Genomic DNA, 13,190 nt, shown 5'->3' on the forward strand with positions numbered 1-13,190 from the left:
GCCCCATCCTTCCAGGGAGGAATTTGTGGTGATGGTGACTTGCTGTGCTGCTTGCCGGAAGGGTCTGCCTGTCTGCAGGTTGCAGTCCGTGGACCACCAGGCAAGATCCTGGTGGAGAAGGGAGGAATGCCGACAAGCTCGGCTTAGGAGCCCCGCTCCCTATTCCATGAGGCTGCGAAGTGCAGCTGCAATCTCCTCATCTTGAGCCTTGTGTGAGGTACTGCCAGTAGGAAAGCCGCCATGATACCCAATAGACCAGGCTGAGGTCCCCTCTGCTGACAAAATGACCAGTTGCCCTCTTGATGGCCGGGATCTTGTCCTCCGTGGGGAAAACTCTTTCGGAACTTGTTTCCCAGATGAGGCCCAGAAAAGACAGGCTCTGCGTAGGCCACAGCAGAGACTTGAAATTGATGAAAAATTCCAGTTTGTGGAGTGTGTTCATAAGGGCGGAGGAGGTTTGGAGAACCACCTCTGGGGATCTTGCCCTGGTGAGCCAGTAGTCCAGGCACGGGCAAACATGGTGACTTTGGGCCCTGAGAAGAGCTGCCACTGCATTCATAAGTCTGATAAAGACCCCGGGTTGAGGCCGAAGTGTAGAACATTGTATTGGAAGTAGAAGCCCATGATCATGAACCGTAGAAAGGACCAATGAGGCTACCAAATTAAGACGTGTAGATACGTGTCCTTCAGATCCAGGGAGCACATCCAGTCTCCTCTGCACAATGTGTCTCTGCAATCAGCGCTGGCGTTAACCGTCTTGAATTTTTGAAGAGGGAGAGGTCCAGGGTGGAAAGGTCCCACTCCTCTCAGGCCAGCCTGGTTTTTTTGTATGGTGAAAATCCTGGAGAAGCCCAAGCCTAGCTGGGAGGCTGGAACTTCCTCTGCCTGGCTCTCGACGAGTGAACACATTTCCGCCAACAGAGTTGTTGTCCCAATCTGTGGAGGGGAGGAGAGATGCCAGGGAGGTTAATGGCTGCCAGCATGGCATCTGGATTGACACAGGCGCAGTGAGGCTTTGGCATAAGCCTTACCATAAGCCTCCAAGATCTTCTCCTTGCTTAGAAGCAACGAAGACAAGGAGTAGAGTGATGCTGCAGCCATCGAAGAGTGCGGTTGAGGGTGCGCCGACAGCAAGAGCAGATCCCCCTCCAGTTGCCTATACTTGGCGTTGAGGTGCCTATTGGCAGGCTGGGTGGCTGCTGGGGCCTGTGTGTACTCTGACTTACTGGTTACGGGGTAATTCTGCCCAGCGACGCTGAATGATAAGCTGTAGGCCCTGTACCTGGTAGAGACCAATCCCACCTTGAAACGCGTTCTCACACCTGCTCCGCACCAGGGGGTGGTATTGGATGAGCGGCCATCTGGTCTGGCGCAGCAGCCATTTTGTCAGGCGGCATACCACATGCCAACGTCGTGGTGATTGCCTGGCCTCCTGCAGGACTTTGGCGGTTGAGCTAGAGGCCTACCCTGCACTTCAGGGTGGGGGCTTGTAGGTGTATTGCCCTTGGCAGAGTAGCCGGTAGTGCTGCGTATAGGCACCCCCTCAGACATCTGTTCGGAACAAGGATGCAGCCCATCAGGTGGACACCCACTAAAAGAACGTTGCAGTCCTTCAGCACTGTCCCAGGAAAGAGCCAACGACTCCTTGGCCTGGCGGCCGGTAGCTGAAGCAGCCTCAGTACCTGTGCGAGAACCTGACCGGTCCCTCCCGCTCTGACGTTTCCTTGGTAAGGAGTCGCCCTTTTAGGGTACGATGGAAAAAAACAGCCCTACCTTGGGCCTCGACTTGTGTCTAACAAAGTCCTTCAAGTCCTGTGGAGGCGACTTCTCGAAGAGCTCCCTCCAACGAGCTAACCTGAACTGACAAAGACACTATCCCATAAAAACCTGAACAGTGGCTTTAATGACTGGGAGGCCCAACCAGAAAGGTAAATATGAAAATACAAATAACAGAATAAGAGTTGTGAAATCTAATTGAATTATTAGAGAGCTTTGGGAAAATCATGGTGTAACTAGTTCCCCACACAAGGTGAAAAGAATGCAAGATAGACCGTAGAAACGAGATAGGATGGAATACATCCATCTGGCATACCAATTAGATGTATCAAATGTGTAGAATTTGAACTACATATGAAGGCAGGTTACTAAATGAACCGTCTTTTCTAACTTGTTTTCACAGACCACCATCCGGAGTCTGAACCTAGAGTTGAAGAGAAAGGACAGCAAAATAAGCTTAGATCCCCGATGAAAATATATGACAAGCAAAAAGTGGAGACATACGATTGTTGTAGTATTTTCCCCCTGATGAACTTCCTCACTCCAGCCAATCCAGACGCTCCGATCATGATGGGGGGGGGCTTGGGGAGTGTAAAATGTTGCACTGGCCAATGGTCATTGTGCAACCCTGAAACAAAGTAATAGATCGTTTTGGGGAAGTCTCAAGCGAAACCACCCGACATGGTAAACCAAATGGAACTTCTACATGCGACGCTACCCAATGGGAATGCCCCTTAGTTTTTGGGGATGGTGTTAATGTTTGCAAAACCGGGTGACAGGCTAAAACGCTGAGATTTAGTGGTTTCCTGTATGACCCCTGTCCATTGGAGAATAAAGACAGTGCATTTGCCCCATGGCTGAGTTCAGTTATTGCCGGGCGAAGGTTACGGATGGGCCCCAGATACTCTGCTAACTTGTGGTATTGTTGATGCGACTGCCCCTCCACCCCCGTCCTCTGGTATACTATTACAATGTCTCTCACACTTGCATGAGCAGCTTGCACCACATATATGGAAGATACATTTTATTGCTCTGTGTATTTGCATAGCTGTCCAGGCCTTTGTTCTCGCTCTAATAGCAGTAATACAATGCTCATGGGCCTTCCCTCCCCCCCCCCCCAATACAGTATTGAATTAACTGCATAGTTGATTTTGGCGTTTGAAAATTCACACAATACTCAATTTAATTTTTCTCCATTGGCGACCACTCCATCTTCGAACACCCTTCCAAAATATGCTTCACAGTTGTTCGGCAACGCCCTCATTTTGTAGCCAAACGGCACATCACGCTAGGCGAGTGTCAGATTTCCCCACTTTTAGTACTCCCTTCAGAGCACAACTTTATGGTGGGTACCCACATAGTTTGAACGCATGGCCTCTTTCGCCACAATTCAGGAGCAACCTCCACATTGGTTTACACTGGATTAACCTCCATTCTTTCGAATTGCAATTTGTCCTGTAGTGCAAGTTATTATGGTTCTACAGTGCTCTATTGTACCCAGTTGTGCTATATAAGGTAACTTAACCTGCTTACACACGCCAACAGAATGTTAAAAGCCAATGCAACCACATACAGAACTGCAGATGGAGTCCGAGAAGGTGGTGCACGGTAGAGACTCAAGTCAGGAAACCATGCCAGTGTTTGAACAAGCCTACATAGCCAGAGATGAGACCAGACAGCCAATAGGTTTGGGTTGACTATAGGCAATGCAAAGCCATAAGCATTCACCAATTATATGCTCACATTTGCTTTCCACAATACACATTCTCGCACTACCCCAATCCACATAAATAGGCCCTCAGCACAGCGCACATGCATGCCTAAAACAAACTCTGCACAACAACCCAGCTCTATAACTCAATGTCACATTACTGTACAGGTACACAGCCTGGGCCTTCTCTACGCATTCACTGCTCTACCCATTACCGCCCCCACCGACATCAAACACCCTGGTAACAGTACTCTAGATACCATCCATAGTAATACAATGGGCATACATAATCTGGACTCGCAGCATTTATTATGCACACTGCAATCTTAACTGTGGAAGGCCATAGAACTACAAACATTGAAATATGTGCTATGTTAACTGGCCAGACTATGCACTGTTGCTATCCCAAATGACATAATAGAATCTGGTCTTGTGCTATGCAGGTGCAATTGAACCAGACAATATAAAAGTCAAAGTTGCTTTGTGGCTGGATTTGCAGTGTTGTTCCTAATCCAATTCCCCACCGGTTCACCAATCTGCATCAAATTTTGCTTAATTACCTGTTCAGACCATCCGGACATTAGTGGCTACTTGGACACCCCTCTTTCTTTGGATTTCAGCACTTCGACGCTTGAAAACAATGTGGTCGTAGAAGGACTGTTCCTGACACGAGTAACAAAACTCAATGTCCATTCCCTTGGATGCACGGTTTCCAAGATATTTGCACTGCAATGATAGCACTACGCCAGGGTGAGGAAACCGGTTAGAGAGCACAGAAAGTCCCAGTATGCAGCTGCATCCAAACTCTCGCCCCCTGCACGTCTACTCTGGGGTACGTTAGCCAGTCACACATGCGATTCTCAGTGCAGTAAACTTCAGAACTTCAGGGTGCAAAGCAAATCAAGCGATATGCAAAATCGGAACAGACCTACAGGATCAGTGTTACCACATCAGTCTACAAACCCCGTTCAGAAAACGGGTACTTCTACTAGTGCAGTCCTAAAAGTGCATGGTTATCTTAAGTGGAAATCAGTGATCCAGGTACTTTACTAGGAACTGCTGCACTAACCATAGATGGCCTTAATCATGGCATTACTCCCTGGACACACTTACAGCGTAAAAGAACCTGGGGTTTTGATGCCAAATAATTCAGCTTTACCCAGAGAGCAGTGCAAATAGTGGGGAATAATGTCAATGCTTTATTCATTACAGACACCTAATGGTTTAGTCACCGCCTACTACAGCAACAAACGCTACATTTTCCGGATTTTGTGGTGGGTGTCACAAGTTGGAGGTGAGAACATGGCAATGGATACAAAAGGGTGAAAAACACTTCTGGTTAGATGGCAGGACACCCAAACTCAATGACCATGTCCAGACACAGAAATAGATGCTGCGTTACAGACTGACACTGGGCAATCAGCTCTAGCTTGTGTTGCGCTCCGACAGAAGGAAAAACAAACTCAATTTAGAAAATGGCATAAGTGTGCATATTTATTCCATATCATTGTACAATGTTACATACAGGTATGTATCTAAAACAAGTGTGTAAACTAAAGTGAGGTCATACCGGTTTACTATTCCCAAAACACCAATAAAATACATTTCATGATTTCTCCCAAATCCTAGACACTCCCCATTCATAACGGAACCTTTCTGGTCACTGGTGAAAGGCAACTGAATGCAGATTCATGCCAAAATATGGTCCTACAATTTGTAATGAGGTGCAGGTACACAGTCTGTTGGAATACAGGTTTCAATATTTGGAGGGAAATAATTCCTTCGCTGTACCTATATGCAAAGGATCAAATTTACTGCTGCATAAAATCCACATAAAAACATTTGTGCTGAAGAAAACTATTTTAGGAGGCTCTGGTAATTATACTATGTCAAAACGTTACAAAACAGTCTTAGGTAGCACCAATCCACGATTGATCTCAGCATCCTACATAAATCTCACCATAATTAGCGTATAATGAAAAAGGCTGGTAGCTCGGGATTGATTCCCAACAGTCCACAAGCATTTTGTTGCCACATTTGACACAAAGCATAGACAACAGAACACAAATGGCTTTGAATCTGACTGGTTGAGGTCAGATTGCTTGCCTTTCGTGGTTCGCCCAGCATCGCCTTGAATCGTAGTCGATTGGCAAATATGTGTGTGTGAGAACCAACTTGCTTTTAATAAAAAAAATAAAAAAAACGTACTGGGATGTTTGGCAAGCAGGTGTAAGAAAACAAGTGTGGCAGTAGTTAAGGCAGTTTCACAAGTTGTTTAACTCCAGTAAAGTCTGATCCAACATCTGATGCATGCCAAGGTTCTCCTCTTTGGCATGTGCTACTTTCTCTGTGGAGGAATTGGAAACATTTTTTTTAAAAAAGATTTGAAATGTGAATGTTGCATGCGACAGACTACACCAAAAAAGAACACATTAACACAAAACCCATGCTGAATTTAAACAGTTGGTTTATAAGAGCAATGTTATTTATCTTTCATGCAGGTGGTAAACAAACATGAAAATGCAGATGTTTAAAATCCCCAAACCCAGAAATATCACAAAAGTCGGTCAGCAAACCAAGCAAGGGTAAAGAAATGTACCTGTGCAAGTTTGCATATAACCAGATGAACAAGTTACTCTTACCTGGTAACGTTCTTTCGACGGGATGGGTTGACGACTTATTCCATATCTTTGACAGTAATCAACACAGCTGTGCTGCTTCGGAAAATTTTCGGCGTCTGCGTCCTACGTCGATGCGCCGGCCGAGGACCTCCTCCGGCGGCCGACGTCACCCGATGTGATAAGTAGGACGCACGATGCCCGTAGCCTCAGTTGTAGTTTTTTCCCCCCAGAACGTGTGTCACCAGTCTTCTGCCAGTTAGACACACAAGGCCTTGCGGAAACGTAAGCTGCAATCGCATAAGAAATTCTGCAGCAGGGAAGGTAGGGAGGGAGTGATATGGAATACGTCGTCGGACCATCCCATCGAAAGAACGTTACCAGGTAAGAGTAACTTGTTCTTCGAGGGGATTGGGTCCTCCGACGTATTCCATATCTTTGACAGACTCCCAAAGCAGTACCAAAGCAAGGAGGCGGGAAAAGAATTTAGAACAAATTCAGCATGCCCAATCAAATTGCGAAATAAAGGACTGCCTTGCCAAAGGCCAGATCCTGTCCTCGGATGGAATCGAGGGAGTAGTGACGTACAAAAGTATGTACAGAAGCCCAAGTGGCTGCATCACAGATGTTACAAATAGGAACACCCCTCTGTAGGGCAGTAGATGCAGCCATACCCTGGTAGAATGGGCCCGCAAGCCAGCCGGTGGGTCTTTACCCGCCAAGCGGTAACACTCGGAGATAGACTTTGTCTCGTTGGATTATTTTGGCTGTTTCGTCACAGCTTGTCCCAAACGCTTTCCAGCGTAACCAATGAAGAGCTGATCGTCCACTCTGACCGGGGACATGCGTGAAATATAAAAGCTCAACTTTCTCCTAGGATCAAGCCTATGGAGCCTCTCCTCTTCCTTACCAGGATGCGGAGGAGGATAGAATGCCGGAAGAACAACCTTCTGGCCCAAATGAAATTCCGAAACCACCTTCGGAAGAAAGGATGAACTTGAAGGACAACCCTGTCCTTATGAAACAGAGTGAAGGGTGTCTTAACTGAAAGTGCCTGTAACTCACTCTGCGAGCGGAAGTAACCGCAACCAAAAACAATTTTACGAGTTAACAGTCTCAAAGGGCAAGAATGCAAAGGCTTAAAAGGATCACCCATAAGAAACTTAAGAACAAGGTTCAAATCCCAACCTGGCACCAGAAAAGGTGACGGAGGGAACACATTAGTGAGCCCTTTCAAAAACTGAGAAAGCAAAGGAATCTTAAAATAGGAACATTCTTCAGACGGGCGCTTAAATATGGACAGCGCCACCAGGTAACCTTTAATGGTACCCACTTGCAAGTCCCTGTGGGCCAAAGAAAGCAAAAAAGACAGAACCATGGGAATGTCACATTCAAAAGGATCCACATTCTTAACTCTGCACCAGTCGCAGAATTTACGGCAACTACAGAGACTTTGTTGCCGGCCGTCTGGCCGAGAGCAACACCTCCAACACGTCTTCATGGAGGCCCCAATCCTTATACCCCAACCTTTCAGAAGCCAAGTGTGAAGGTTGAGGGATCTGACCTCTGGATGGAGAACCTGACCCCCCCTCCCGTGAGAGAAGATCGTCTCTGTAGGGAAGATGACGTGGAGGGCAGATGGACAAGTCGAGAAGGTCCGGATACCACGTCTTCTGGGCCCACGCGAACCTCCGTAACCTCCGCAGTACTTGCGGGATGGCGGGGACTGGAGGAAACCTGTACAGCAGTGGGAATGACCACTCCACCACGAAAGTGTCTAAGGCTCCTTTTGGAGGAAATTCCTGTGAGCAGAACCTTTCGCACTTCCGGTTTACACTGGAGGCGAAGAGATCCACTTGAGGGGTCCCTCAAAGGGCAAAGATCTCCAGGAGAATCTCCTGAGCCAGCTCCCACTCGTGAAAGATCGTGCTCTGCCTGCTCAGAGCATTCGCCGTCTCGTCGTCTCCGGCCAGATGACCAGTCGAGATCGAAACCCTGCTTGATGGCCCAGAACTCGAGCTGCATCGTCTCCCTGCACAGAGGAAGTGAAACTTGTGCACCATCTGCTGAAAGTGAAGAGCCCTCACCTGGGGAGGAAAACACAGCCCCAGGGATGTGTCGAGCACTGCTCCGATGTACTGGAGCCGCTGTGTTGGCGTCAAATGGGACTTCTTTAAATTGAGGGAGAAGCCCAGCTTGTGAAGGGAGTGGCAGGTGACGGACAGATGATCCAGGACTTGCTTGGGAGAGCTCCCCCTGATCAACCAATCGTCCAGGTAGGGGGAGACGGGAATCCCCTTTCCTGAGATGCGCTGCCACCACCATGAGCTTGGTGAAAACCCTCGGGCTGAGGTCAATCTGAACGGCAGGACCCGAAACTGAAAGTGCGAGTCGCCAACCGCGAACCTCAGGTACTTCTTGTGCTTGGGATGGATCGGCACATGGAAGTAAGCGTCCTTGAGGTCGAACGACACCAACCAGTCCTGAAAGGGCATGGAGGACTTGAGAGAGTAACCATCTTTAACTTGTCCTTCCGGAGGAGTTTGTTCAAACCGTCCATGATGGGTCTCAATACCCAGTCTTTCTTCTAAATCAAAAAATAAGGGAATACCATCCCTTGTTCCTCTGCGCTACAGGAACCAGTTCTATGGCGCCTTTCTCCAGCAGGGCTTGAATTTCCTGCGCAAGGAGCGGATCTGGACTCTTCAAAGAGGTTCCCAGGTGGATTGTCGTGAGGCCTCTGCCGAAAGGGAAGACAGTAGCCGTGGGTTATGATCTCCAGAACCCACACATCTGAAGTAATGGCACGCCACTCTACAAGATGCTGCGCCAGCCTTCCCCCAACCAGCGAACCATGGGACATGGCCTCATGACTGAGTGGTAGCGGCTGCGGCGTTGCCTGAGGGCAAAGAGGCAACTGCCCGAGCGGCTTTGGCACCTCGAGTACCCTGTTTTCCACCTCTGGTACTCCTACGGTGGCCTCTTTGACAGCTCCTCTCGCTTTACTGAAGGATGAGTAATAACGAAAGGAACCTCCCCTCCATTGTTGTCCCCTAGGACGAAAAGGCGGAGGTTTTCGAACTGCAGCGCCCAACGACTTCGCTGCAACTGGAGGTCTGCGACCTCTCAAGGCTCTCGTCAGCCTTGCTGCCAAAAAGATGTTCACCGTCAAAGGGCATGTTGAGGAGCCGGGACTGCACATCAGGAGCGAACCGCGACTCCCGCAACCACACAAACCTGCGTATTACGGTGCTCGCCGCCCTGGAACAGCTGACACAATCTGCCATGTCCAAACCCGACTCAATGGCCTCACACATGGCATCCTTGCCATCCTGGTCCATAGCAAGAAAACCATCCCGTTCGTCCCCTTCGGGAATATGTTCAGCCGCTAATGCAACACAGTTCCACAGAGTGTGTGTAAAACAAGACAAGGCACATACGAAGTTGGCCGCCTGAAGCGCCATACCCCCTGAAGAAAACACTTTCTTCGCCCAGCCATCAAAACGTTTGTCGTCCCTATCCGGAAGGATGGTAGGATACAACGCTGCTTTGCCGGGGCCGTAGCCGCCTGCACCAAACAACTCTCCGGAGTTGGGTGCCTGGACAAGTAGCAGGGGTCGCTACTGGCTGGACGGTATTTGTGACAAATACTTGCCCACTGCCGGAAGACTCTCCGGAGCAGTCCAAGCCGCCGCCGCCCTTCTCTGCAGAGCCATATGAAACGGCTGTACCGGGTCAGTGGGGGGGACCAAGATCGAGGAGGTCCGTAAGATCATCCTGAACAAACTCCCAAGACATAAAGCGCCGGTACGAAGAATCGGCATGAATGCCAGGCTGAGGCCTACAAAACTCCACCTCCGGAGAGGTGTCCAGTCCACTGGCATCATGCAGTGACTGCCTCAGGTCTTCAAATTGGCTATGGCCCGAGATAAGCTCATCTGGCACCGTAACCGGAACCAAGCCCTCATCAACCTCTGAAATGTACTCCAGGCGGTGAGAGGAAGGCATCTGGGGACCCAAGCTATGCCTGACCTTAGCCAGAGCCTTTCTAGGGGCTTCCCCGTGCCACGGGACCCCTCCGACACCGCCTCGAAAGCGCTGAGGCTGACGTTGACGCTGATTCCCTCAGCGCCGCCAGCATCAACACAGGCATTGAAGCCAGAGCTCCGAGCGTGTCCGACGACCTAGGCGCCGACAGAGTCGACGACCCCCTCGGAGGCAGAGCCTCGAGAGCGGCCGTCGACGACCTCGGCGCCACAGGCGTCGACGTCTTCCTCGAAGACTGCACAGGATCACGCGGTCTCGAGCGCGTCGAGGACCGGGACCTGGAACGGGAAAGGCGAGAACGGATACCCTTGTCCGCAGGACCTCTCCCGCAAACCGTGCTGACCACCCGAGCCCGAAGGCGTGCGAGCGGTGTCTCGACCGATCACGACCGACCCCACTGAGGCGCGGACGGACCGGTGCCCTGCGATTCGAAAATCACTAACATCTTCCCGAAGGAAGCTCATTCCTCCGGTGTCGCTTGCATGGTGGGATAAGCGACCGACGGGCGGAGTCCTCGGAAGAGGACGGGGAAGTAGACCGATGCCGGCTCTTCCGGGAATGCCTCGAAGAGGAGTGGTGAGACCGACTCCTGGAAGGAGACCCACTGGACCTCCGACAATGACACGGAGAGTCACCTCTCGAATCATCTCTCGAAAACCCTGCAGACCTCGACTTCCGGGGCTTAGACAACCTACCTACCGACAACAACTTCTTGTGCTCCCGCAAGGCCTTAGCCGTGAGCGACTGGCAGTCGACAGTCCGTGTCGTGGGCCTCTGAGGCACCAGAGGCAGGCGTCGTGCAAGTCCGTTACAGACATCTTGGACCCACAGTCCCCGCATTTTCTGAATCCCGGACGCGGGGTTGAAGAAGAGGTAGACATCGTCACGAACAGGCTTTTTCACAAAACCGAACAGGTTCTAAGAACTGAGAAGATAACAGAAACTCCAAAGAGTCGAGGCGTACCGAGATTCACGAAGCGAACACGTTCGCAGAAAAAACAGAACTGAGGCTAAGGGCGTTGTGTGTCCTACTTATCACATCGGGTGACGTTGGCCGTCGGAGGAGGTCCTCGGGGACGGCGCATCGACGTAGACGCCAAACATTTTCCAAGGCAGCACAGCTGTGGTGATTACTGTTAAAGATATGGAATCCGTCGGAGGACCCAATCCCCTCGAAAAAAACAATACTAACATCTGAGGAATTCAATATTTTTGGGGTAAATACAACCAAGCAAAAAAATGCTACAAGCAGCTCACAGAAAGTGCTTTAGTTGCATGCACGCTTTAATAGAAATGCTATAATGGGTGTGAAAATTATACAATGAAAAAATTAATTAAAAAAGTCTGCCGATACATCACGCACACCTCTGAACCCACTCTTTTTTAACCCAACAATTACCCAACCAGTGTTATTTGCAGATGCAAGTCTATTGGGTCATTAAGTTAGAAACCTGGTCAGTCATTTTTTGCAGATTTGATTAATAGGCCGACCAGTACATGTTTAACACAAGTGTTGATATAGTGCCACCTGCAAGAGCACCAGTTTAGTGTTCTATGCCCAACGTTCTAACAAGTACTCTACATGCTACTACAAATCCATGGTTAAATACTTCCCAGTCAGTTAATTAATTAAGACCAGGATATGCATTATGATCACAAATGATTGATACTAAATTCAATCCTCATTCAAGGCCATCTTTAGTTCATTAGTAAGATGTCTGTTTTGCTCAAGTTGCTGGTAGAGTTGGTCTGTGCAGTCACCAAGCAGGGTAGAAGAAAAAGAAAGGTAGATGTAAAGATTAGATACAGCAGAAACTAGACTCAGCACATTTTAGACAGTAAATTCAGATTATAGAAAATAAATGTAGACAGAGGAATAAGTTTAGGTTTACCATGGCACCACTTGCGTTTCCTGTACAGGAGGGAAATGAATCTGAAGAGCGATTGATTTGTAAGGTGAATGTTGTCAAGGATCGAAAAATAGTAGGTGATGAAGGGTGAGAAGAAAGTGAACACTGAGAGCAGTCAATAATTGCATTCACCTTAGCAGGTTATTTAACTAGACAGGCACTTGTGGCGACATGACCCATGGAGGGTGTGGGGGGACAGAATTAGATCTCAATGCATGCAGCATATACTCTGAAGTCTCCATCCAGAAACAAGTTGAACATATTCAAGCATGCACTGCCTATGACCCAAAACTGAAATTAGTATGGGATGGCTGATCCTATGATACAAAGCAAGTGGATTACTGCATCATGTAGAGTGCACCGAAACCATCTACAATCGCTTCATAGCACTATGTACCACAACTAAACTAGGGGACAACCGGTTACAATGGAGTTCGGATGGCGAAATGCTTCTGCGCTGAGAAGCTTATTTACCTACAAACATTTAAAGGCCAACCACCATTTGAAAAAGTTCATATCCAACCCTGGAAGTGTCAGTGATAGTAAACAAGTTTAGGCTACATGGGTTATAAAATGTTATACAGCAAACGTTTTACCAGTGAGGCAGATTGAGGCAAATGTCCCACATGCATGGCGAGAACAAAAATGTTGCCAACCAACTGATGTAAAAATGGCAGTGTGACAATACAACGGCTGCTTGGTCGGACTCTCAGTCAGGGCACACTACTTCTGCAAACGAACGTTTCCAGAAAAGAGAAAGCATGCGGAAACCAAAAAACCTGTGCACCCCTAGCTCCCCAATCAGCACTTGTGCAAATACGCGAGAGGAAAAAGTGCTCAAGTAACCCTCCAATAGTATTTAGGTGGAGTAAAACGGACAGATGGTGTTAGGCCCGGAGGGAGGCCTGCGCAATGAAGACAGGCACACCGAGTGTAGGAAACACGTCTTTCTTTATTCGTGTACAATTCCTTTCTGCCCGCAGGCACTCCTCCCCCCAACGCCACGCGTCACGTGGCTAGACCCCGTGACTCGACTCACGTCTCTTAAAGAGACAACTCAGTGTAACATCACCCCCGGACGAATGTCCTTACAACAACAGTATTAACATTCTTCAACTAGGCGCGACG

The 13,190-nt window shown here is 48.8% G+C and overlaps 1 protein-coding gene across 4 annotated transcripts in view; it reads right to left on the reverse strand.

Moving 5' to 3' along the window:
• Positions 1-4,954: 4,954 nt before the first annotated feature.
• Positions 4,955-13,190, reverse strand: part of TPM1 (tropomyosin 1) — a 121,621-nt gene continuing 113,385 nt past the window's right edge. For 3 of the 4 annotated variants that reach the window (XM_069624470.1, XM_069624472.1, XM_069624474.1), the window contains one exon: positions 4,955-5,834. In XM_069624470.1, coding sequence (XP_069480571.1) covers positions 5,752-5,834 — 83 coding nt within the window. In that variant the 3' untranslated portion in view covers positions 4,955-5,751. The remainder of the gene's footprint in view (positions 5,835-13,190) is intronic. The other variant, XM_069624476.1, reaches the window with a different exon arrangement.

Source organism: Ambystoma mexicanum, chromosome 11 (assembly GCF_040938575.1).
Source record: "Ambystoma mexicanum isolate Mex_15411 chromosome 11, UKY_AmexF1_1, whole genome shotgun sequence".
NCBI lineage: Eukaryota > Metazoa > Chordata > Amphibia > Caudata > Ambystomatidae > Ambystoma > Ambystoma mexicanum.